Raw genomic sequence first — 25,910 nt, 5'->3', positions numbered from 1 at the left:
AAAAAAAAACAGACAGAAAAAAGAGAGACGGAGAGATTAGTCACATGCAATTAACTTGTTTGTGCAGCATGCAGTCAAAATCAGATTCTTTCTTTCAATTATCCTTTACACTGCTTCTCTAATGACCAGCATGACTGCTCTGCTGACAGTCATCAAGGCTAAAAAGGTCTTATTTTTTTATTTTATTCAGACAGAAGGAGGTAAAGAAAAAGAAAAATGGCAGCACTAGCTCGTTAATTTACGCTGAGGTGATTCCACTTGATTCCCAGTGGAGGACATCATGTGACACAAGCCTTCTTCTCTGCATTGATGGCAGTATAGAAAAGCATGAGGGGGGAGATTGTGATTGGTGTAGGGGGAGGCAGGGGGGGGGGGGGGGGGGGGGGGGGGGGCTGTGGGGGTGGAAGTGGGAGGGGGTCCCAACACAAAGCTGTCCCATCCCTATTCATCTCACGCTAATGGCAAAACAACACAGTGATTGTTCCTGGGGAGCAACGGTGCTAACTGAAAACGCGAGCTGGAACAAACAGCGTGTTGTTCCCGTGGGGTGCTGCGCTACGTAGATGTCAGATAATTAGCCCCCTCCCCTCCGCCCCCTTCTCCCCCACAGGCCCCCAGTGTGCACTCATCTAACTCCCTCCACCTCTCACATCACCCCCACGAAGTCTGAGAGTACCTGTGTTGCACATTTTCCACCCGATTTACCAAACTATTTATGAGGCGCTAAAGTTGACCTGATTTGGACTGATGAAGACGAGCAGGAGAAAAGGGACAACTGTTTGAGAAAATAAGTGAGGAGAGAAGTTGGAGGAGAAAACTACAGCGGGACAGAAAGAGAAGATGGATGAAGAGGAGGAGAGTCTTATCACATCAACACCTTTTCATTTTATACAAACCATGACTCACTCACTGCTCTTTAACGTAAAACAGCGCACGTTCAAGTTTCATTCACCTCCGAGAAACAAACTTTTGTTTTCAATCAGAAGCGACAAAAGGTAAAGAGAAAAGACGTCTCAAACTAAAAACAAACACTGCCCCGTGATTTAGACAGTCTCTGAGTGCGCAAAGAGTTAAAAACAACCTCAAGGCTAATCCTCTCAAGCAGTTTTTTCCCTGTCCAACTCGTCCTCATGCTATCCCCTCTCTCCTGCTCTCCTCCCTCCTTCTCTCTTTCCTCCTGCCAAAAATCATCGGACAGGAAAGGGGGGATTAAGTTTTTCCTACCTTGCTGAACAAAGAGCGCACAGAGTGGCCAAGGACTGCAGCTTTCTCTTTTTCTCTCTTTCTTTCTTCCCTCCCTCCTTCCTACTCTGTGTTTTCTCTTCCCTTATGAAACTCCTCTCAGGTAATGGCTTACATTAGGGGGACCACACAGCTACAAGCGAGGACTCACCGGCCTTTGTGCGCTTTAAACAGGCAGATCGGTTTTAATCTTGTTAGAATCGATGGCTGTCAGTCTGCATCTGCATCCCAAAACATAAAGCTGCACTAGATGACATTTTTATGTAAAAACTCATCTGCTATCAGGCTAGATTACACAGAAGGGGGAGGGGCCTGAAGACTCCCATCACTGCTAATAGAGGCTTGAGGATTTGCCTTATTAAAATGACTTTACTTAAATACAAACTGTGTCCATAAAAGTTCCATCCAAAGAAAGTGTTTGCCTCTAGTACCTTTTAAATCATTATGTATTATCTGAATACATACAGGACATGTTGGAAAGGCTGTTTTAAGATGATTTTTTACAGGATTTCTTCCAATTTGTCAAGCAGTAACTTTTGCTGCGTTCGCTTGCATAGATGGCTAAATTTGCCGGCGCAGCTCTCTGTTTCTCTATATCGCATCTCTGTGCAACTTCATGCTTTATGTTTCTGCACTTCAAGCAGCTCTGTTGGACCTCCATTGCTGCATTTCCTCAGATAACCTTCAAGATGGCCTCCCGGTGCCCTGTCCAAGCTCCCAAACCTCGCTAATTCCACTCCTTGCGAGCACAGCCCGGCCATGCAGCGTGCTTCGTTTAAGGATTAGCTCCCTAAATTAGATTATCTAATGGCATCTTAATGGATTGCTGACCCATTTCCTGCACAATGGCAACATGCGGGTCCGGCAGCGTTTTAATTTGGGGGATAGAACTGAAGAGGCATTGCCGAGCGCTGCTTGTAAAGGGTAAGCATGATAAAGCAGAAATCTGTCTTATTCCATCTATATGCTGAACATTGAATAATCCTCCAAAGAGGGGAAAAATAGCTTTGAATTACCGACCCAGCTTTGTAATGAATTAACTAAATTCAGTTGGGATCTATTTTATCTGAGCTCATTACTGTACGCTCACATACAGGAAAGAGGAGGAGTCAGCTGGTGTGTGAGTAAAGAGACCTCGAGTTGCTGCAGGGGATATTTTCCCTGCTACCTCAGCTAGCCTATTAGGAGGCCTCCTGAAGGGGGTTCTGTCCTGTGCATGTGTGTTTGTAAAAAAAAAAAAAAAGTTTGTGTTTGTGACTGCACAGAATGAGCTGTACACACACACTCACACACACATACAGTTCCAGAGAAAAGGGGGAAAAGGAGACGTAACAGGAAAAGGCATAGCTCAGCGCGCTCACCCTGCCATGCTGAAACCGTTCAGGTTCAACCCCCCCCCCCCCCCCCCCCCAACTCAGGGAGGGAGACGTGTACAGTGTGAAGAAGGGGGAGGTAAAGAGGGGAGATTCTGTAGCTTTAAGTTAAAGATAGTAAGCATGACTTCAGCATTAAGCCCAAGTCCAAAGCTAAGCTTGTTAAAATGTGGAAAGTAAAACATCCTCACGTGGCTGAGAAGCTGACCTGAAGTGACTTTTTATTCAACGTGATTAGACTTCATCATTCATTAATACCTTATTTCAGGTTTGTAATATCTTGTTTCTGTTGATTGTGTATTCTAGAGGAAAGCTGTGTTTCAAAATATGAATCATTGTAGGATATTTGTCTTATTTCAGTGACAGGTCAAAGAAATATGATCAAGAAAAACTAAACAGAACACAGCTCAAGTATTTGTTACTTTCACTAGATGATTCAAGATATGATGTTACTTTGCAAGGGCTAGGTCTTCATTTATTTTATGTTGCATTAAAAGTAACATTCAACGAGGATCTATTCTGCGGGAAAAGTCTGTAACGGGGTAGAGAATAGTCGTTAATTACGGCTTAACCAAAACCAATGGTTTCAAGGTTTAAAAGCAAAAAAGAAACATCTTACTCAGGACTACAGCAAAAATAAATAAAGGAAGGTGAAGAAGAAAAAAAATGAGAGTGGGAAATAGAAAGAGGGGGGAAGACAACATGAGAGAGACACAAGGACATTTCTTTCAAGTTTATCAGAGCAAAGCAGGACCTCATGTCAGATGTGAAAAATGTGAATTTCTAAGGAGTAGGACAATACGGAAAATCATTTCTGATAAGGTATTATTAATCCTAGTTTGTGTGTGTTGGTGTGGTGTGAGAGGGAGGGCATGAAAGAATGAAAAGGTTACCTTTGCCAAGTAATCCCCAAAGTGTCGTCAGTGGCACTGGGGCCATAATGCCTGCCGTTTTGAGTCACGCTCCAGTCACACTTCCTCAGCTGTCAATTGAAACCTAGCAGTCAGTTCACTGGGCCAAGACAACTTCCACTTCAGATTACACTACAACTCAACACTGTATACACATAACGCATGCAAAAGAGAGCAGGAGCAGCTTCAACAACAAAAAAAATCAATAAGTCCAAAAGGATTCCTTAATGTTACTGACAATGTAAAGAATAGTGAATGGTTTCAGTGTATTCAGTCATGGTAGGGTAAAATCAAAGCTATGGATGAAACAGACATGAAGAAAAAACATGCAGTTGCAGTTAATGGTAACAGCTAACCTGGAATAAAAAAAAACGGGTTAGTTAGTTAGTTAGTTTACAAAAGTGAGTGGCATCAGTTCTTCTGTGTGGTTACTGCTGTTGAAGCTGGTTAGCCAATGGAGCCATGCAATCCAGTGGATGTATGCAGCCTGTTGATAATCACTGCTTCACTGTAAGTGCACTTTAAGATTCAGGAAGGAAAATGCATGCCCTCAAGCATGCAGACTTTTTTTCATTAGCTAACTGTTTTTATTGATTAGGGGTCAAAATTACAATGAAGTTAAACAGCGTACGCACTCGCACACACACTCGCACACACACACATGCACGCTTACGCTAACCCCCCCATTCCCCCCCCCCCCTTAAGACATGCCAACCTTACATACAGATTACAAATTACTGCTACAAAAAAAGCCACACACAAACTGTGTCTCCTTTGCATGCATTATGCGGGCACACGTGTCGGCAATCCAGCTGAGAGCTATCTCTGCCAATACCAACCTAACCTTGCCCTGTGGTCAACACATTCATTTAGTAATGCATCAGGCTAAAACTGCACTGTTAGCACTCTGTGTGCAGCAGCAGACGTTCTGCAGGGGCTCTTAAGAGGGATTTAATCAGATATATACGCATACGCTGAATATTCAAAGCCATTTGTGGCGGTTGAGAAATGTGCTCTTTCTCCTCTAAGCACCTGGGGGAACACATCAGGAGACGATGATGGGTTCTTACTCAAGCCACACTTAAAAACATTGATGTGTTTTTGTGATGCTGCTTGAAGAAATGTAAAGTAGTGGCAAGAGAATGAAAATCAGAGGAGTTAAGCTCAAAAGATTTCCAATTATACCATTTAATGTAAATGTTTTACCAGATCAGAGTCTGTCTATTAAAAGTGAAGAGAAAATAAACAACTTGTTCCATCCAGTGTTTTCCCCCATGTTTATTGAAGGTTGGGGAGACTAAGCCCCCACGTCGCTCCCATGCTCTCCAGCCTGACAAAAGCTTGGAGAGAATGTGCGGGCTGGGCCAGACGCTCAGTGCCACCGCTCCTCAAGGGGCTCGCCATCTGTCCGCTGGCACCGGCACATCAGAGTGGCACAGGCAGCAGGGGGAAAAAGGGGGACGGAGCCGGGGAACGTTAACAAACAGATGCGGGCAGATTGTGGATTAGGATCCTTCTTTAGATAATACCAAATGACATCTGATCATGGATCTTTCCCTGTGGAATGCTAGATGGTGGCATTCCCTCGAGGGGTTAACCAAGGCGAGAGATGAATGGAGGGTTTTCACACATTCACTGCCTGGGAATCGTAGAGCAGGTGTGGGAGCGTGTGGTGGTGTTGTTCTGTTTTGTTTCTTTCATTTCAGTGTATGTGTGTGTTTGTATCAGGCCTCTATTTAAGTGGGGCCACAATATATAAACAGGCTCTGCTCTTAAAAGTAGATAACGACCAACTGTCTTCTTTATATAGTCAGGAAATTATAAAACTGTTGCTTGGGGGAAAAAAAATGTAGACTGAACAAGGATCAATGGATATATGTTTTTGCTATATTTCTGAAATAATGACTCTAGTGTTCCCAAATTGGCCGCTGTTGTTCAGTTTTCCTGTGTTTAAAATATAAAAAATCAAAGGTAGCTTTGAAAGCAGTAGTGTATGTCATGGCCTCTATCCATCATACAGACAGTCAGACAAAGAACAGTGCACCTCCGTGGTCCAGCTGACCTTCTTTAAAAAAAAACTCTTCAAACAAATGTATATGAAGTGTTTCCCTTTTCCTACCAAGCCTGGAGGCGACTGAACAACTTAAACTATCAGTAAGGCTCACAGATCCCGCACAATAAACATCGCAACGCCAGACGAAGACAATGACAGAGCGCTGGGTGAAAATGTTCAGTCCTGAGGGACTTGGCTCGGTGTCGGCCTGCTCCGCTAGGCTAGATCCCAGGCTCTTAAATCACACCACAAAAAAGAAAAACAACTGTGACAAGCAGAAGCTTTATGAATCAATATGAGGACTGTTTAGAGTTCACTAAGTCGACAAGAAAATGTCTTCATCTGGTTATAAAATGAAATATCCTTTTAGAAGACATCACTGTTGTGTTTACAAATTTCACACATTTAAGCCTCTGTCTTTCTAATTTGACTCTTTACAAAAAGAGTAAGTCCATTTTTTTGTTCTTCTCTGGTTCATATTGTTCCATTCTGTCAGTTTAAAGGACCCAGAAAATTAAATTACTCAATCACAATTGGGGTAAACAAACTACGCCACCTCTGTTATTATATCGTCATACTGTGCTTGTTAAGAGAATATTATACATATGGCTGATTTACACTTCCAAGTCTAAAACAAAAGGGCCTCAACATATCTAGGCGCAGAATTCGGCAGCCCTTGCAGTTGGTTTAAGACTTGCTGCCGTCATGTGCAGTCATTCTGTTTCCCACTGACTGAAGTAGCAGAGCTACGAGAAAATGTGGAAGACAAACTGTGCGACATCAGCCAAGTGAATCCTCCCTCTTGGAGAAAAAAAAAAGCATCCCCTGACTGCTGACAGACATTTGCGGGGATTTCTTTCTTTGCTTACTCTGATTTTGAGGATAAAACGGGGAGTGAAAAAAAAAAAACAGGTTCGAGAAAAAAGAAAGGCTGAAAGAGCAGCGAGGAAACAGAGGCCAGCTTTGTCATTTTTTACTAAACATAAAAAAAAAAAAAAGAGAAAAAAAAATCAAGCTGAGGAGAAACCCAGCAATCACTATGTAGCCGCGTGCAGATGCATTCAATTAGTTGTGGTTGGAAAAGCCTTGGCCTGAGACCAGCACTTTCAATAAGACGGGGTGGGGGAGAGCACTCTCTCCCGTCTGACAACACCGCAACACTCATAAGACACACACAAACACACGCACACGCACACAGAAATACATGGGGTCACCACATCTGTCCTAGGACCACTGCCTGGGCAACCATGTGACGCCAGCACTAAATATGCAGCTTGTGTTCTATGAATGAGGGTGTGCACTGTGTCTACAGTATGTGTGTGTGTGTGTGTGTGTTCCTAAAGATATGTGTGTAGGAAATAGAGCTGAGCACATTATACTCTCAAATACACCCCTATGTCTCATCCATCTTCTGAGTAGTGGCCGCACAATGACAGAGCATTTCCTGACACACTGTTTTTTTTCTTCTTTAGTGTGACCATAGGAAAAAAAAAACGCTCTTTCTACCCTAGACTCACACACTCACACACTCACATCTACTCTCAAAATGACATGTTTTTTTATTTATCTCGATATTCAAGAGACAATGTAGAGGTGTACTATGTTGTTTGTAGCTTCATTTCATCAGCATGGATTACATACGTCTGGTTTAACTCAAATCTGCAAACAAAATGTATTTCCTAACTGAAATCATTGAGGTTATAAATTGTGGGTAAATTAGGTCTTTACAAAAATATAGAAATTGTTATTTTTAATGGTAACAACATAAAACAGTATTGTAGTATCTAAAACAAGAAAACATTTTTGGATTCTCACTGTGATCTAATATCTTAAGCATGATAAGCTTCAATCCTTTAAAGGGAGAGAAAATGTCATTTGTGGTGTTGTTTTGCGTACACATAACACCCCATTGCTATGCTTGACCTTCACCTGTAAGTGCTTTGATCTGAGCTAGAAGTGCCCACATTTAACAAGACACTCCAGTGCTCCCTACCAATCTAATTCAGGGCTGATACAGAGGGCAGGGATTTCTCATCGGATATGCAGGGAGACATGGGGGACAGGTAATGACAGGATAAAAGGAGCGGGGTAAGCTGAGTGTTGGGGTGGTGGGGGTGGGTCTCACCTGTTGCTGGTGGAGGAAGGTGGGATCTCTCGTGCTCAGGCCGACAAAACGATTAGCCGTTGGGGTTCCGGGGGATGAGTAGCCTGGGTAGCATGCCATCGCAAAGACACAAAGACAGGCTTGCATTAATGAGCGTTTCAGGATATTGTACTTACATGGAACTGTTGCCCATTCCAGTTATAAAGCATTTTTATTTTTTTGTCAAAAAGTAGGGCATCATTTTCCACTAAATATATTTTGCTTTTTTGTTATTTGTTTATGTATATGCTTGACTTTTATATATGATTAAAAAAAGTCAGCTTGATGCAGTAAGTACATGTGTGTGTGTACACAGTATCTTCTGAAGGATACCATGACAGAGCACAGTATAGTCATGACCACACATAACTACATCTAACAGTGATGTAAACAAAAGCCCAAAAGATCGGAGAGAACGTTTTTTCGTCCAGTTACTTTAGTTCACAAATAGCTTCATGTACGAGTATGAATATAACAAGTCAAGAAAACACAGAACAAGACAAAAAGCGTTTATTTTAAATTCTACACGTTGGCTTCATTACAACTGAAGGACGCTGTCTGTTTTGGTGGATGTCGTGGTTATCAACGCTGGACATTTTGGACGGACTCACCTTCTGTGGATGTGGTGATGGGCTTGGTGTCAGGCATGGAGAGCGTGACGGGTCGCACAGTGCCGTGGTGCGGGGAAGGAGCCAGAACTGGGGTGAAGTGGCCTGGGACCTTTCCTATCACCTGACCACTGCTGTTAGGCTGCAGGTGGGGCACACAAAACCACAATGAAGACAACAGACATTAATTCAGCACAATCATTTTAAGATTTGTATTTTAAAGAATGATTGACTTGTTCAAATTAGACGGACGTTCATGCCTAATCGTGTGGTGGTTTTCTCCTCCTTTTTCTTTTTTTGTTTCTTTACGAGGGTAAAGTACATCTCAGGTCTCAATAACAACAATATCCTATCCCAATTTCAGGGGAGAGTTAACTTATTTAAACTGCTCTTTTTTCCTCTCATAGACCAATAAAATCAAATAAACAACAAAAGGTGACTGCTCATTCCTACATTTAATGCTCTGTGTGAAGAAAAGATTTCAGTTCTTTTAGTTGCTGTTTTGTCACAGTTATTACTAAAAACTCTGGGGGGGCAGGAGCAACAATAGATCCTCCGTCACTGACGATGGATTTCCTACATGATTTTACACAATGATTTTAATGGAGACCATAAATGGAATTTAGGAGGACCCGGGCGTGAAAAGACTGAGAGCGCTGCAGACTGACCTGTTACAATGGTGTGAAAGCACGAGTATAGAGAGCGAGGCAGAGGGACTATATATATAGAGAAAGAAATAAAGGAAGCTAGTGGGAGCTACTCTTTCAGACTGCTGGAGACTGTCTGGGGCGTTCATTTCAGGGCCGCCCCAAGTTCAAAATTCAAACAGGCCTTTTTGCAAAAGGATTGTGTCCACAGGGTTCCCTCCCATGTGAATAGAATGTTTAATTAGAGTGTAATATAATCTGCGTTAAAGCAAGCATAAAAACATTCTGGCACTCGTCCATGGGATTATAAGCGCTGTGTTATTTGCCAACCCCCCCCCCCCCCCATCCATCCTCCCTCCTCCTGCAAGTGGTCTAGAGCTCTCACTTCCCTACTGGACCCACCAACCCAACCCCCCCCCCCCCCCCCTCCTTCTTTATCCAGCACCCCAGCAGAGGGCCAGTTAATTCTGCACAAGAGCCGGGCCCCGGCAACGGCAAATATTTACAACCTTTATCATTCCCCGCGGTTTTTCTCTAGAGTAACAGCCAGCCCCCCCCCCCCCCCCCCCACCCACCCCCCTGACTCGCTCCCTGCACTGGAGTTGGAGCCGTCTACGAGGCCTTTGTTTACAGTGAGAACAGCGGGGATATAAAACTCACATAAATATCACACTGCTCTCTCATCTATAGAGACGCCTGCTCTCGCTCTCCCCGACACACTGGCCGCAGTGTGTATCCACAAAGTATAAAAGCTCTCAGCTCTTTGATTTACTACAATGTCCTGATACAGTCGTGTATGTCACATGTGACTGCAATTCCAATAGTTTGGTTGACTTTTTACGGAGGCTTTGGGTTGTTTCCTTTTAGAGCTGCTCCAAGTAAAAGGCTGGAAATGAACGTGCACCTTTGTGCTCCAGTATTATATAAAACCAAACAGATTTGCTTCTCTCTGTCATGACGTTCAGTCTGTAAAGTTCAGTCTGGAGCTGCCTGTATGATAAAAAAAGTGTTTTCACTTGACTATGATTTCATTCTCTGTAAATTATTCTCACTAATTAACTCCATAAGGTGGCTCGTATAATCAAGACTTTCTATGACCAATTGCATGTCCCCATATACAGTGCAGGCAGCCCAGTTCTAATCTAAACGACATGTGTTCATGACGTTCCCTGGTCTGAATTAATCACATTTGGTCAGCTTTAGGGCTTAAAATTGTCTAATTTGAGATTTTTCATATTATACTTGTTGTTCAGACTTCATAAAACACTTGAATTTCAGATAATAAAAACTGAAAATGTATTTCCTCTGTGCTTGCATATGCACCCATGAGGCAGTAATGAAATAATAACACATGCATGCTATTTATCTTATCTGTAATCTGGAGGTCAGATGGGATAACATCAGATGGGAATATAACAAACAAAAGAACTACTCCAGGCCATGTAAGTCCTGCCAAATCAGCCTCTGACTCTTGGCCGTCAAACTCGCTGCTTCAGAGCTAAAGAGAGAAACGGGAGACTGACCTGGTTGCTCTGTGGGCTGGACGGGTCGTATGACGGCACGTAGCTCTTGAGGGGATCCGCGGGGTTGAGGTGAGGAGGGTAGCGGATGGTGGTGTGCGAGAAGTAAGGTGACGGTGCTGGGGGCAAGATGGCAGAGGCGGAGAACTGCAGGGGCGAGTGTGGAGGGGGGCTCCTCGTCGATATGACTGCAAGAGAGACACGGCGAGAGAAGAGAATGAGTCTTTTTGAGTTCAGATAAAGTGATCATCATTGATCCGAGAAGGTAAATGAACTATCGGCATGGATTTTTCAACTGTGTTTGCGAGGAGAAAGTCGATAAGAGCTGCTGGTTGGATCCATCGCCACTCACCACTGTGTCCTACACCTGTTAGGCCTGGGTGGTGAGGCTGAGAGAAAGTGCTGAGTCGCGGTGAGGAGTCCTGTGGGGAAGTAGGGCTGAACAGCGGCTTCTCTGGCTTCTTCATCGTAGGAGAGGACATGTCTGCGGGGAGGGGGAAAAAAAGAAAAGAAGCACACGCAGAGACATTAATGCTAGCTTAAGGTCGGGACATTTTCAGATTCCTTCATTACAATTTTTCTTCTGCAAGTCTAGATTAAAGAAAACAAAAGTAAAGAAGAATGTCACCATTTTTTTTTTGCTCTTGTGTTAAACATAAACACAATTAAAGGTCATTTTTGATAGTAGAACGGTCATTCAAAAAACTTCCCTTACAGCTTGCTCTAATGCTTCCAATTCTCATGAATGAAAGGAATTAAGTGCCAAAAATGAAACATGTTTAAGAAATCAAGCAGAATTTGATCTGCCTGGGATTAGTATTACTAAGGGAGCGTCGTGTCTTTGGCACAAGCTGTAGTCAAGGGAAAATGCTCTATGTCAATAACAGACACTGCAAAGGGTCAAAATCACTTGTAATCTGTGAGATCATTACAAATCACCGGACATCCCCAAGAAACATGAATCCTGTGAAAAATGTGGCTTTTGTCATGTTGGAGAGATACAATTAAATCCAGTGCACTGATGCGCAGTTGTAAAGCAGCCGGTGGCTAAAATAGGATTAAAGAATTTCGAGACCCTCACGCAATATTAAATAGAACATTACACTGTAACATCTGCTCGCCTGGGCATTACATGGTGTCTGACAAGCTCCTGTAATTCCCCATGAATAATCCAAAAGGCTCGGCAGAAGAACTTGTTTTGTTGAAAAATTTGTGTAGTTCTACAAACTGGAAGTATGTGCGCAAACCCTACGAGTCGCTCATTATTGCTGCTCAACACTTTGGTGATCAATGATGGGCTGTCACGGACGTGCGGTTTTCAATTTTCCATGGTGAGACGCAGTGTCTGAAGGGAACGTGATAACAACAAGATGCGAGGGGCAATGGCCTATGTCTGCGCGTGCTTCTTCTATGAACATCCATCAAGTGCTTTTCTGGTCCGCCTCAGATTTTTGGGGCGTATAACGTTCAAATCATCCGTCTCTTTGACCTCAAATATGTTATATAAACCCTGTTTTTGAAGCATAACAATTGTATCAACTGTCCGTCTTTTCGAGGGAAAGATGCACACTGGGAGAGTCGCTGCGATCTACAGAGAGGGAGCAAGAAAGGTGGCTGGAATTCAGGGGGATTTCCCACTCTGAGGTTGCAAGAGGATACAAGCTTAAGTGCTTTCATTTTCGTCAGAGGGAGAAATACCTTTGAGAAGATTCATATCACTGCTTAATGTTCCCGTGTAAGAACAGGACATTTCTGCAGTGGAGGTATTCGGCTTTTCCTCCTTTCTGCTAATTCAATCCATCACTGCCTCAGGAATTAAACTGGACAAGTGATGACCAGAAAATAAAATAAAAAACTTTAAATAAATGAAATAAAAAGTGATTTTACTTTTCGACTAGTTATCCTTTGTGACATAGTTCATTTTGAATTAAATGGGAGAACATGTTTGCACCAAAAATCCATAAAAGGAATCATTTTTTCTTCTACCATGTGAGGTTTTGTCAAATGATAACCATATGCAAAAAATGACCACTTGGCACTTGGTAGGCCTCATATGGGTTTAATATCACCCCACTTCTCATTTATTCTCTCCTGACAGAGTAATAGCCGTCTATGGAGACTTTCCTACCCACTGCTTTCCCTTTCTCCTCGCCCCAAAGTGTCTAAGTTTACACAGAGCAATACTTTCGAGCCTCGTGCAAAGAGACGGGCCGAAGTTTCATGCAGCCACATTGGGCTGTGGTTGAATCCCACCATTGCTGTGCCTCTTGTGCATCATCTGGTGTTTTTTTCTCCCTCAGCCTTCCTACATACTGTATCAAAAAGCAAAGAGGAATGCCTGGAGATCAAGGTGTTCGGAGTTCAAATGTGACACCACGCTATTTATCGCTTGTTTTCAATCATCCTGTCTGTCACGGTCTTCACAAAATGTTTGCTAACATCTTTGTCTGAGGCAGTGCGGGCAGCAGAGTGTGGAAGGGAGTCAGCAGAGAGCGAGAATGATCCGGAAACACGGGACAGTGAGGCCTTAATTAAAAAGGTTGACGGGCTCTGCTCTGCACCAGGAGACAAAGTAATGAGACATGCAAGTTGTCCCGTGAGGATCTCGCTTTCTCTTGCGCAGAAGCATGCGATGCAGACCTTTTCTTTTTTTTTTCATATCCAATAAGCCATACACATGAGCTCATTAGGTGAGCTTTACCACTTAATTCCCTTCTTAAGTAGTCATGTACCTTAAAGTTGGCACATGATCATGAAAACGCTGCACATGGGCCATTTCTCTCAAGTACAGCCAAGATGTATAGACTGATTTCCCGATGAGGAATCATATGACATGTTAGCCCTGCGGCTCTAATAGCGCTGAATGAGATTTGTAAACAGCCACTAACAAGTCATTTCACATACCTGTATATGACACACCGATTTATTTTAAAGCTTACAACTTGCACATACAGTATATGAAAGTAGGAGAGTATTTGAGAGTTTATCTGTTTTGTAATCTAAGCAGACGGTGGTTTTGTTTTAGAAACTGAGCTGTGAATTACAGCTGGAACATTTTGTTCTCGTAACGGATGCACTCTGGAATCCAAAGTTTACTTTGTGTAAGCGACAGGTGTGAGAGAATTTGCATTCAGACAGCAGTGCATGGCTTTAAACATTTATATGAGTGGCAATGCCTGGGGCTATCTCTGTCATGGTATGTATTTTAAGAGGGTTGAACAGGTTCATGTGCAGCGAAACCAGATGCAGCTCATCCGCAACGAAACGCACTGATGTACAGTAGCTAATGACAAGGCTGAGAGTTAGACAGAGTTCAGCCGCTGTGAAAAAAACAATGTGAGGCGTGCACTTGAGATCAGACCTGTTTGTAAGGGGATGAAATGAGTAATCCTCCATTCCTTCTTTAAAGTCTGTCAGCACGCTGTCGGGGGAAGCATGGAGCTGTGCGAGCACCGCCACTCCGAATGTTTTGTGTGACTTCATGAATCGGAGGGAGGGTGTTACTGACAAAGTGCAGCCATCCCTGACAAACCTCCAGCGGGTAAATAAAGGTGGTTAAATAAGAACAGGAAAATCACCTCCGTCTCTGTCATGCCAGTTTGCCCTGGTGCTGGCTGGTGAGCTGGGTGACGAGTAGAAGTCAGGTCCTGTTGGGCTGGTGTCCATGTTCTCCTCCATGTTGACAGTTTTGGGCCTTTTACTGTGGGGACATTGAGAAGTTTGGGGTTTAATTAGTCATTTCTAAAGAGTTGAGTATAGACTCGATACTAATTACAGGCAGCACAAGTGGATACATACATGTCTTGGATCACTTGCATTATGTCATGGCGAAGTTTACTTATCAACCTTGTTTCAAAGAGTTTAATTAAAAAAAAAAAAAAATAACACTGATCTTATTTAATTATGCTTTTATAAGAAGCTAGTGCTCGGACATGGTGAGCACTCCTTTGCATAATAGTTGGAGGTTGGAGTTGACAGCTTAACTGGTTAAGTCTAGATGTAAAAAAATAATGTTTTTGACTGACAAAGTCACTAATGCAATGGTTAATTTGTGTTTCTTTTTGTAACTTGTCTTAAGATAATATCTGTTGTGAGTTGATGCTTTACCAAGAAAGATTGATTGTTTGATTGAGAGGTCGTGCACTGCCCTTGACATTATTGCGTTACTAATAATAAAATAAAGCAACACAGCGTCGGTGCTGTGCTGTTGTAAAAGAAAGAATTCAATCCTTTTGTTACTGACCTGCCGGGAGGGGAGGACAGGGAGCGATGCAGCCCCACGCTGGAGTTCAGGTCGTGGTAGTAGGGTTGGCTGGGCATGTCTGCCATGGAGAAGTTCACCGCCGCACCATGGGTGATGGGCACTACAGAGGACGTGGAGGAATCAAAGAGAGACGGTTAAACTGTAATCACTGCAAAGGAGGACTTCAAAGTCAGTGGTGTTGTCAGGCTGAGTACTTAGTCTATCCCCGGCCTTGCATCTAGAGACGCACAATTAATTGCGCGAAAGCTTGACTGACTGTTATTGACGCTTTGTGCTTAGAGGCGCTCTGTATCAAATTAAGCGCTCCCTTTCCACAGGTTAACTGTCTGACCATCACGGGCATTTCTGCTGAGTACTGTGATTAACAAGTTAGTGCTTCTCAAAGTGGCTGCAGGTAAGCACTTTTTGCAGAGGCAGGTTTACTGCGGCTGTATTTAATACATCTGTTTTAATCTCTATATGATTAATAGAACAGTTTTTATTAGGTCTATTTAATAATAAGACAGACTTGTTTTACTTCCATGTAAACATTCAACATTGGGACAAGAGAATATTTTATTTTTGTGTTAGTGTTATACAGAAGCAGATGGTAAAATGTTCCTAATATCTGGATGCCTGCTGCATTTTAAGAAACAACACTAAAGTTAAATTCACAAACATCAACATTTATTTTTTATTTTCCACCACCCATAACAACACTCAGCATCTTCTCTCGAACTGATTTACGGTCGAATAGGTGTTGTTTTTCTCACTGCGGTCAAGGTGAGGGATATTGTTTCATGGAGGCCTGCTTGGTGTTTACAGAACAAAAGGATTTCGCCACCCATCGTCGCTCTCTCTCCCCCTCTCCCTCCTCTTGTCTCTCTCCCTTCAGTGTGTGGCAGCCTGCAGCTCGAGCGGTCGCTCGGTTTGGAGTCGATGAGAGGATGGAGTGTGTGGCGCCGTCTGTTGTGGTCTGAGGTTCACCACTGGCACGATCCCTCCGCCAGCCTCCGCCCTGGCAGCTCACTGTGGCCCTGGCAGCGGCCCCTACCCGCTGCTACCCACACCGAGCTGTCTGTGGAGGAATGCATCCGGCCCAAGGACGCTGAATACAAGACCATTGTTTTGTTTTTTTTTTCATTCATGGCTGAGGATACCCCCGTCCATGTCTCACTGTGCTGGGTTCTCTCTTTCTTTTCTTGGCTCGGTGCAATAGTTGTGATGCCGCTTGGCTGCCCAGCCAGTCATCTAATTTAATAATCTGGGCTTTGACTTTTAAGCTTAAAAGCAGCCAACGAGACAATAATGCTGCTAATCATTTGCCACACAGTGCTTCCTCTAGCAGATTACTCCCTCCCTGTACAAGGGGGAAACAGATATTGCACTGGTAAATCAGCAGTTTCATTTGCGCGTACATTTCTGTTGACAAATATTTTTTCACTTGCAGCCAAGGCTCCTGTTGCATTAATGATTGTCCAAAAAGCTGGATTGCAAGTCAGCCTTGAACTCCACAGCTCCCTTTGATGGACTTCAAAGAATGTCTCAACGGCCTGGAGAGTTGGGAGAGAAGCGCGATGACGGACGAGCGGCTGCTTAGATATCTTCCCGGGGAGTGACCGGCTGAGTGAGTGACAATTCCTGTGTGTCCGTCGACCTTTTTAAAATTCCAGCTCGACTTCAGTTGGCTTTAGAGAAACAGGGCTCGGTCACATGAGAGCAAACACGCCGGCGCAGCAGCCATCTGGTCAGGGGGCAAATTAAACACTAAACAAAAACACAGGCTTTCAGAGGAGATTCAGTCTGTGAGCATTGAAGGAAGCAGGAAGCAAGAGTACAGGACTATTAACCATGCTCCTACATCAGAAACACTTCAATACATTAAGTACAAAGAAATACAGTGGGCCTTCATACGTTCCAGAGGACATCACCATGTGAATGGCTAGAAAAGTTAGGAGCCTCATTATATGCTGTATATTTTTTACAAGTCCTTCTTTAGCTGAATTCAAATTCCTCAACTCAGAAGTTGATGTGTATACAGTATAAATATAAAACTATATCTGATAAACATCTCGTTCTAAGAAGCCTCACAGCTACAGGCAATGCAAGCCATATTTTTGATTGTGATAAATGAACAATGTCCCTTTTCAAATAAAGAAATTAAACATCTGCCAATTGTTTTTCTTGACTAGTCGTATGGTGTATAAAAAGCTACAAAATTGTGAAGAAAAAAAAAAATCTCTTCACAGAACCACAGATGGCAACTCTGTTTTCTCCAACAAACGGTCCATTACAAAATCACATACGTCAAAACAAAGTCCTCATATATGAGATGCAAGAGCAGTTATACCAGTATTAATACCAGTATTATTTATGGGTTTCCATTACATCATCAAATTCATTTTCTACAGATTAACCTTTTTAATAAATTAACTAATAGTTTCAGCTGTCCCTCACTTTAAATATTGTTTATTTTAGTACTGACCAATATTATTATCCAATTTTTTCCCCCAATTTGATATATAAAGATGATACCCAAGTATCACCCTTATATATCAAGGGGCAGCAGTAAGTCCGTCTGTAGGCACTTGTGTTGGGATCAGGTGGGTTGCCAGTTTAAGTCCTGGTACATACCAAAGTAAGGAGACTGATCTTGTTGCTGGAGGCAAAACACTGAGTCTAGTCAAAAGGCTGTAGCTGACTAGTGCATACTGAAACACATAGACAGCAAAGCACAGCATAGGTATGTCTCTTTTAAACACAGGTTGTTGAAGGTGACTGACTATAGTCTTTCGGTACCGCAGGCACGTTCCAAAGCTACAGTTCAGAGGCAGTGCAGGTAAACGGCCCCTCGGGGGTGCCTCGCTATCAGAGGCATAAGGACTCCAGAACAACCGTCAACGGCTTTGCGGAGGGCCCGACATGTCCGTACAGATGCACACAGGCTCATGCAGACGTCTGCGCAGTCGAGTGTTCTCTTTGTACGGAGCAAACTGGCCGAACTTGAATGACTACACAACAGTCGCGCCGTGGATTTCAGCTCATTACCATTGGCTCAGCACGCTTTCTGCAGTTCCAGGAAGAAGTTGCTGTGTTTAAATGAAAATAAATCAGTCGACATTTGAGGACAGATTTAAAGTCTCTGCATACCCGAGACTTTCAGTCGCGTTACCTGATTACACTTCTTCTCAGGGCTGTGTGGGCGTGTATAGACTGTCATTGATTGACATCTCCGTGACTCTCATATTAATTATGCTGCACCTGTTAGGGCATGGAAACGTAAACCTTCGACATTCCTGTAAGCACAAGAACTTTCGGTGTCCTCATTTGATTCCCAGCTAGGTCGAGGCACCAGAGGTCTAATCGCAGTGATAAGTGAAGGAATAACAGAAAAGGCGTGTGTGTGTGTGTGTGTGTGTGTGTGTATGTGTGTGTGTGGAGGGTAACAGACACACACAAAAAATAGAAATGGAAATAGAATGACATCTGCGCACTTACTTCTGGAAACTCGCACCAGTTCTGTAACACTGAAGACTCCTGATTTGATGAAGCTGTCTTCCAAGTAGACTGTAGACAAAGAGACAAACAGAAATCATTTTATTCTCATTGTAGCTTTGTTTGAAGTCAATTAGGAATTATCTAATGTAGTCACATGGAAACAGAGACAATATCTTCTTTCAGTCTGAATCAATGTTTTGTGTATTTATATTAAATAACAACGTGTACATGGAAGGGACTTCAAGATCGTTAAAAAGACTAAGGATATACAGTTGCAGATATTCACACAACGAGGTTTTTTTAACCTGATTAAAGAGAAGCATGTCGTTTTGTGTTTCCTTTTTTATCCAGCATGTTTCACGTTTGCTTTCCTGAATTTAGAGTTATCTTTGTTTCACTGCATTTCCATGAGATTTAAGCTGTGAAACATTGATTTGAAAAGAAAAAGTATCCAACAACAACAACAACAACAAAAAAAAAAAAAAATCAGTTGAAACGTAATAGCATCAAATGAATCTGTGGAGTACAGCAGAGAGTGACAGGACAGGTGTGTGTGTGTGGAGGACTCGCGCTCCTGCTGCTGCGAGTACAACCACTGAGCCTGTGCTGAGCCCCAGGCGCTGCCCATTTCATTAAACACACAAGCAAGCCTTAAATATCAGTCAATATTGACTCTGACAATACTGCTAAGAAACAGTGTAACAATGAGACAAATCCAGCTTAAAGAGTTATTGAAGGAAGAGAGTAAATAAACTTATTTTCAAAGCAAATTAAAGCTAGATTGTTTCAACACAGCCAGATTTTTTCTGGTGTTTAAAAAAAAATATCTTTGGATTGAACAAACGACCGTTGTTATGTATATTATGTATTTGTTGTGTTCTGTGTGATCTGCATCTCCGCAACAGTAATCAGAGGTTGTCTGTCAAGTAAAACAGCCAGACAAAGTTATTGACACCCAAATGTCTCCGGCTTGGCTTTGATGCGATGCCAGTGGCACTCAGTCCGTGCCTGTCAGATAGGCGGGCGGCTCGATTGGCACCTACAAAGCCCTAATGCCTCCAGTGAGCCAACGGCTTTTGCGGGGAACTGTGCTGCTGCTGCTGCTGCCGAAGGCCTCGGAGGCCTGAGTCATTGGCTCACCAGCATGTTTTCCTTGGCACCTGCATCGGCAGAACCTGCTCTTGAGGTAGAAAACTAATTACACTCCTTCAACTATTTTCATTCCAACATTGTGACGACACAGCACAGGTCAGTCCGGGGGAACAACAGCGCTGTTGGAGAATAGTCTCTCCTTGACTCAGTCGGGTACCAGCCAACAAGGCAGTTTGTAAACATTTCGACTCCTGATCTGCAGCACCTCCCTATTTTTAGTCTCTGTGTTTGTGTTGCCACTGGAGTGATGACGATTAAAAACTAATGATCCAATTAAATTGTATTCCTCCTCTGAACAAAGTTAAAAACTTTGGCTCGAGCCAGTGGGTGTCATACAAAGGTCAAAAAATGATTTAAGTTTCTAACTATTATTACTAATAGATAATTATCATTACAGCAAATGTGTTGTTTTGTGTTTTTTACTGTTTTTCAAACTTAGGGAGGGAAAAGGCTTCTCAGCTATGTATGCACCTTTTTTAATTAGCAACGTCTTTCTTTTTTTGTCTGCAAGTCACTGAGTTCACCGCAGATCAGCACTATTTAAACTAGGTAAGCTGCGGTGTACACAGGCCGCTGTGCAAAGGCGGAGCGGCAGAGGAACAATAGAGTGATGACAGGAGGGAGGAGGGAGGATGACTGGTACTGTACATACCTGGAAGAGGGGTCTTGCCTGGCTCATTGTTACTGGGACTTCCTGACTGCTGTGAGTCTGCAAACACACAGAGAGAGGAGGGGGAGGGGGTTACAACATGCCATCTTACTGAAACACGGTGTTCTTGTCAGAATTGATTATTATCAGCAAAGATAACAAAGTTGCTGGGTCAAAAGGCTGCATCTTTTAACAAAATGAGGACCTTTACTATTTGAGGACTTAATCTGTTTTTCAGAATTGATCAAGCGTTGTTTGACCAGCACAAAGTCACTCCTTGTTAAACTTAGTTGTTATAACTTCTGTAAAGACAGTAAGCTAGACAGGAAGACTTCCTGGACTTTTTCCTTATCTGCTAGTCAAGAAGAGCTTACCAACTGAAGATTAAACATGACAGTTCTGTTTAACAGCATTATCAGTAATGGGAGGGAATATGGAAGAAAAAAACCCTGTCTGACACAGGAGAGCGTAATAGTTTTGTACTGGCAGACGTCTGAGTTATTTTTCAAAGAGGCTAAAGGAGCGTAAGGAGCGGGGGGGGGGGGGGGGGGGGGGAGGATACAGAATGTGTTCAGTCCTGCTGTGCGAGGTACGAGTACAGGACAAAACGCAGAGAAGACAAGAGGGGCGGGGAAACACAAGGAAACGTGTGGAATTCTTTCCACTGGCTACGGTGCGCAGGGGTTGGTATGAGATGGCCAGGACTGACGTCTTTAAGCTTGATGACGTGATGGGAGGGGAACCAATCAGTCCTCAAGAGTTCCTGCTTCTGATCACTGACAGGTCAAATTGGTCAAAGCTATGAAACCTCAAAATACAACGCATACAGCATTGTCAGGTTTTACAGACAGAAAACAATTAAGCAAGGCCTTCTTATCACGCATGAAGTATCACTGGACTGCTGCCATGCTAAACAGTGACCAGCAGCATCTAAGTGGACCCCCTTAATGTCTCAAACTGGCGCAAACCCACACATGCCCCGAGCCAGAGAGGGCCCAAGAAGAACCAAAGGGAGATTAATATCTACGCATTTAACACCAGAAAGCCACGACAAGAAGAGGCAGACAGTGAACTCAGATACCCTCGCATTGCAACAACACCCCTTTTCCTGCCGCAGCTCTCATGAGCTGTGTTACAGAGGCAGCGGAGAAGGGGGGGGGGGGGGGGGGGGGGGGGGGGCTGGACAAGAAGGAAGAAAAAACATTTAAAAGATTTATCCCTTTCTTGTTCTCTCTCTCTCTCTCTCTCTCTTGTTCCCCCTCTCCTAAATTTGACTATTAAACGGCACAGCAAAAACAGAATGTTCTTGGCCGAGGCTCAACAATGACAAAGTAGGGAAGGAACAGGACCATACGTTGAAAGGGGAAAAAAAAAAAAAACCTTCTCTTTCCAGTCTGCTAAGTTCCCCCGAAAACGCAAGTAACTTACAAGTTGGGGTCTCACAATGGAATTCTGCTCTGCTTTGTCAAATAAAAAAAAACACAAACTTGACTTGTGTTTTCTTGTCATGTGTTCCTACAGGTTTTAAGGTATCTCTGTTAAATCTCTCATGTGCGCATGAAAAAGAAGACGACAGATTAAAAGCAGTAAGGACTGAAAAATATGACTATGTGTCCGTTCATAAATTAGCAGAACTGACCACGATCCAAAGATGACATTTTCAAATGGGTTCTTTTCACTGAATAACAATTTGAACTCTCCCCAAAGAGATTGAATTAACATAAATATCAATACAATTAGAAAAACTAATCTCCACATTTGAAAAGCTGGGACAACATAATGATGAGCGTTTGTCTGTGACTTTGACAAATTATCAAAATTGCTGAATTTGAAGTTTCTGTCACTTCAATACTGTAATGTGTACAATAAAAGTTTCATCTTGTGAACCAACGTGTTCAAGCCATCATCTGACATCAGCAAAATGCAAAGTCTCCTCTGCCTTCATCCACTGAGCAATGAGCCCCTTAGGTTGCCCCCTACAAACACACACACACATTCACATACACATACACACAGACAGTAAAAGCCTTGCGTGTGTGGGCGGAGTTTGTATGGATTTGGCACAGCACATGTCCATAAAGTGATTGCAGGGAGCTCAGTGGCCTTGTCTCCCTGTCTCCTCCTGCCCCCCCCCCCACCCCCCACCCCAATGCCACTTTCAGAGTCATCCATCAGTCTAGTTACGACTGCCAACTCCATACTCATGCCCCGAGAAGTGCTGAGAGGGAAGAAACAGGCGAGGGGAAAGAGAAAAGGGCACAGGCGAGGGGAGAAAAGAAGTGGGGAGGTGGAGGTGGGAGAGGTGTTACGATTCATTTTGGATAGGATCACAGTTAAGTGTTTTTTGTTCTTCCTTTCTCTTCTTCGAGGCCTGAACAGGCAAACCATGACAAAAAGAGCAGATGGCGGTGGCAATTAGAGATCCCAGGCAGCATCTTCCAGCATGAGGCCCCACTGTAGCACCAGGAGAGACCACCTGGATGACTCAAGGTGGGATGGAAGCATATGGCGCATCTGCTGGGTCTGCACCGGAGCAGGAAACACCTCCCCCTGTTGCATTACATTTTACCTTTGACCCAAGAAGAGTGGCCTCCTGCGCCTGCGTCTTCTTTCGGGCTGACTACATTGTGTGGAGCAGTGCTTGCACATTTGTCAGGCTTTGAATGGGGCGATTATACCTACTCAGCACTTATTATACGTCTAATCGCCTTTATCACTCAACAGGTATTTAAATAAAGCCTCCATTTAAGTCTTCGACAGGCTGAAAAGGGATGATTGTGGATGCAAATGGGGGGGAAAAAAAGGCTGATATTTAAAAAAGGAGTTGAGATCGTGGCAAAAGTGAAGTTAAGAAGGAAAATATTAGGAGAGCTGAAGTCTGGTATCAATATCTAAAAGGTGTCCTGTGCAGAAGCCCAGCCAATCCGATAGTCTTCAAATAAACAGTAGTGAAACCTGTAAATAAACAGTTGCGGTCGAGGAGGCTGGGCTTTGCCCTGGGAGCTTGGCAGGGCTTGATCACAGGGCCAGACACCACACACACACACACACACACACACACACACACACACACACACACACACACACCCTCAAAGACGCACGACACACTCTCACACACACACACACACACACACACACACACACACACTGACATACTCATATAAACACTGCTGTACACACACGGCCCTCTTCCAAAAACAACATTTCTTGGCACCCTCCGTCCCGGCCACTTGTTTAAATAAACAAACTGGTTCATGAAGGAAGTGAAAAAAACAGAAAAACGTATGATTCAGATTATCTGCTGTTACTCAGCAAAAAAAAAAAGTGAGGGGGGGGGAAAAAGCAGCCGAAGGGGCTTGTGGGTATTCTGGATGTGTCCACGAGTTCTTACACCTTCTTGTCCGGTGGGATACTTATCATACCACTGTAACGATTAGGGCAATTAGGGGTAATGGCAACAGAAATCTGGCTCTGCAAGAAAGTTTCTTGTGAGGTTTCTCCACGCCCAAGTGTGTTACTTGCCTGGATTTTATAATCACTAAAACACTCACACATACACACACACACACGCTCCCTAACCCACCCGTTCCTTTTTTGGCATGGTACCCATTCTGTTCCCACTAAATCGCAGGACACACATGCACATGCACACACTGCGTGGATTAAATTGGCCACATAGTTTGGGAAACTTTCTTTTTCTTTTCTTTTTTTTGACACCGGCGGTGCACGTTCCTCGCCCGCAAACACTTACAGACACGTACAGCTATCCTCCACACAAAAAAAAACAGTGTGCACGCGCAAAAACACGCACACCCAGCAGATGCATACCGCTGTCGACATTTCAGGAGGAGAAGCCTGTCTGGCAGCCATTTTATGCCGAGTGGGGTTCTGTGCACATGTATAGCACTCTGGCTGCCAGAGGCATGGGTCCCGAGCCAAGACGCATTTCAGCAGCCCGGGGGAGGCGAGGGGAGGGGAGTGTGGAGGAGAGGTAGAGAGAGGTGGAGAGGGGTGGACCCCTGTAAAAGTAGGGAAACAGAGAGAGGGAGAGGGGCACAAAATATCGACCTAATTATGGAGCAGCACCGATGTGTAATGTTTCGACAATACAGCTGCTCCTGAGTAAATATTTGATGTGGCCAAGCAGACTTTCTGCTCAGTGTCCTCCTGCTTTTCTTTCCTGTTCCGCTGCACGAGGCTCCAGTTTGTCCTTCCTTGGAAACGCACAACCAAAAAATATGTGTGTGCGTGTATTTGTGTGTGTAGCACAGTCGTGCAAGACTTGACAGTATGCATAACTGTGCATGAGCCGGTATGGAATGTGTGTGTGTGCATGTGTGTGTACTTTGTCCCGTGTCCTCCTCTGCTCCTGGTTTCTATCATTCACAGCTTTGTCGATGACCTCACACCGCTCAGGCTGGCTTCCAACAGCCGGCAGAACCTGCTCTCTTCTCCAAATCTCTTTCTTTCTTCTCCTCGCTATCTGTCTATCGCTGTCCCAGTGCCTGCAACAGTATCCGTCTTCTATTGTATCTTTTCATACCACAGTCTGTGGATATCTACTATTCAGTGTGTATCCGGGAAGATATCGTCTTATCCACTGTGACGATTGCACACTATATCTTTCTTTCAATTTGAAGATTTTCTCTTTTTTTTTACACCTCTATGTTTCTTTCTTTGAAAGTCTCCATCTGTGTTGTTCTCTCCTCCCTTGCCGCCTTTTTAATGCCCTCTCTCTATCTCTGTTTCTTTCTCTTTATCTATCTCTCTCCTCTCTCCCTTCCTCACGCTTTGTTGTCTAAACAAAGTGGCCTTTATCGGGATGAGCCGCAACCCAAACAGGCCAAACAAAAGATATGGGCGAGGAAATCTGCCTGTAGAAGAGGGAGGATCTTATTGTGCCAGCCATTGTGTGCCAGCCTGCCAACTGGCGATGCCCCCCACTGACGACCCTTCACTACAAATCCACACACACACATTTTGGTATCCCTGACCCCCCCCCCCCCCACCTCCGCCCAAATCAAACTAAGCATTGTGGGTTTCAAAGCGCTGGCACCTGAACTGGCAAAAGTAAAGAGCAGTTGACGCTGAGAGAGAAAGGAAGATGAACCCTCGAGTCCGAATGAGACGCCATTTTGGAAGTGCATTGTCACTAACATGGAAATGAGCATTAACTAAGCAGAACAGCTTCTTTTTGATTTGCTAGGGCCTGCTGTCAAACCACAACACTTTTTGATTACCCAGTATCAAAAAGCTGCCTCTCTTCTGACCTCTGCCGTGAATTAGTGTTGTATTTGTTATCAGCGATGCCTTTGCATGAACAGAAATGGACAGTGTTGTATTACTTTTTGACAAACTATGACTATGTTCCTACATTGGTGCCTTTACACTGTGTGACACTGTAATGATTATCTCATAATTGGAACAAGGGGAGTATGTCTTATTGGCTAAGAGGAGCACCTGGTAATCCGGATAGCTAGCCCTATTAAATTACTGACACAGACGGGGGAATGTAGGTACAGCGGGATGAGTTACACACACACACACACACACACACACTCGCGCAGACGTACACACAGACTTTGGCAAAAGAGAGACAAGGGCATGGAGAAAGTGAGAGGGGCAAAGTTGAAACGTCTGCGAGAACAATGACATTTTGCCTTCTTTTCTCTGCGCCAGACACCACAGACTTTTTTTCAATAGAGCAGGAGGGGACACACACACACACACACACACACACACACACGCACACACACACACACACACTCACAAACACGCACACACACACACAGTAGGACTGTCAGGGTTTTGAGACTTATGGAATCGAGTGGGATCCCAGCCCAGACAAGAACAATAAGATGCTGTACAGTG

The 25,910-nt window shown here is 43.8% G+C and overlaps 1 protein-coding gene across 4 annotated transcripts in view; it reads right to left on the bottom strand.

The window, feature by feature from the left end:
- LOC132958797 (nuclear factor 1 B-type-like) overlaps positions 1–25,910 on the bottom strand; it is a 64,572-nt gene that overhangs the window by 5,926 nt on the left and 32,736 nt on the right. For 2 of the 4 annotated variants that reach the window (XM_061031837.1, XM_061031836.1), the window contains exons 3-11: positions 20,043–20,099; positions 18,239–18,307; positions 14,741–14,861; positions 14,076–14,197; positions 10,850–10,981; positions 10,501–10,685; positions 8,334–8,472; positions 7,705–7,787; positions 3,509–3,597 (exon numbers count right to left, since the gene is read on the bottom strand). In XM_061031837.1, the coding sequence (XP_060887820.1) occupies positions 3,509–3,597; positions 7,705–7,787; positions 8,334–8,472; positions 10,501–10,685; positions 10,850–10,981; positions 14,076–14,197; positions 14,741–14,861; positions 18,239–18,307; positions 20,043–20,099 (997 nt within the window). The remainder of the gene's footprint in view (positions 1–3,508; positions 3,598–7,704; positions 7,788–8,333; positions 8,473–10,500; positions 10,686–10,849; positions 10,982–14,075; positions 14,198–14,740; positions 14,862–18,238; positions 18,308–20,042; positions 20,100–25,910) is intronic. The other 2 variants (XM_061031839.1, XM_061031838.1) reach the window with 2 other exon arrangements.

The sequence above is a fragment of the Labrus mixtus genome, chromosome 23 (genome assembly GCF_963584025.1).
Source record: "Labrus mixtus chromosome 23, fLabMix1.1, whole genome shotgun sequence".
NCBI classification, from domain to species: domain Eukaryota; kingdom Metazoa; phylum Chordata; class Actinopteri; order Labriformes; family Labridae; genus Labrus; species Labrus mixtus.
This window is presented reverse-complemented; position numbering and strand designations above follow the sequence as displayed.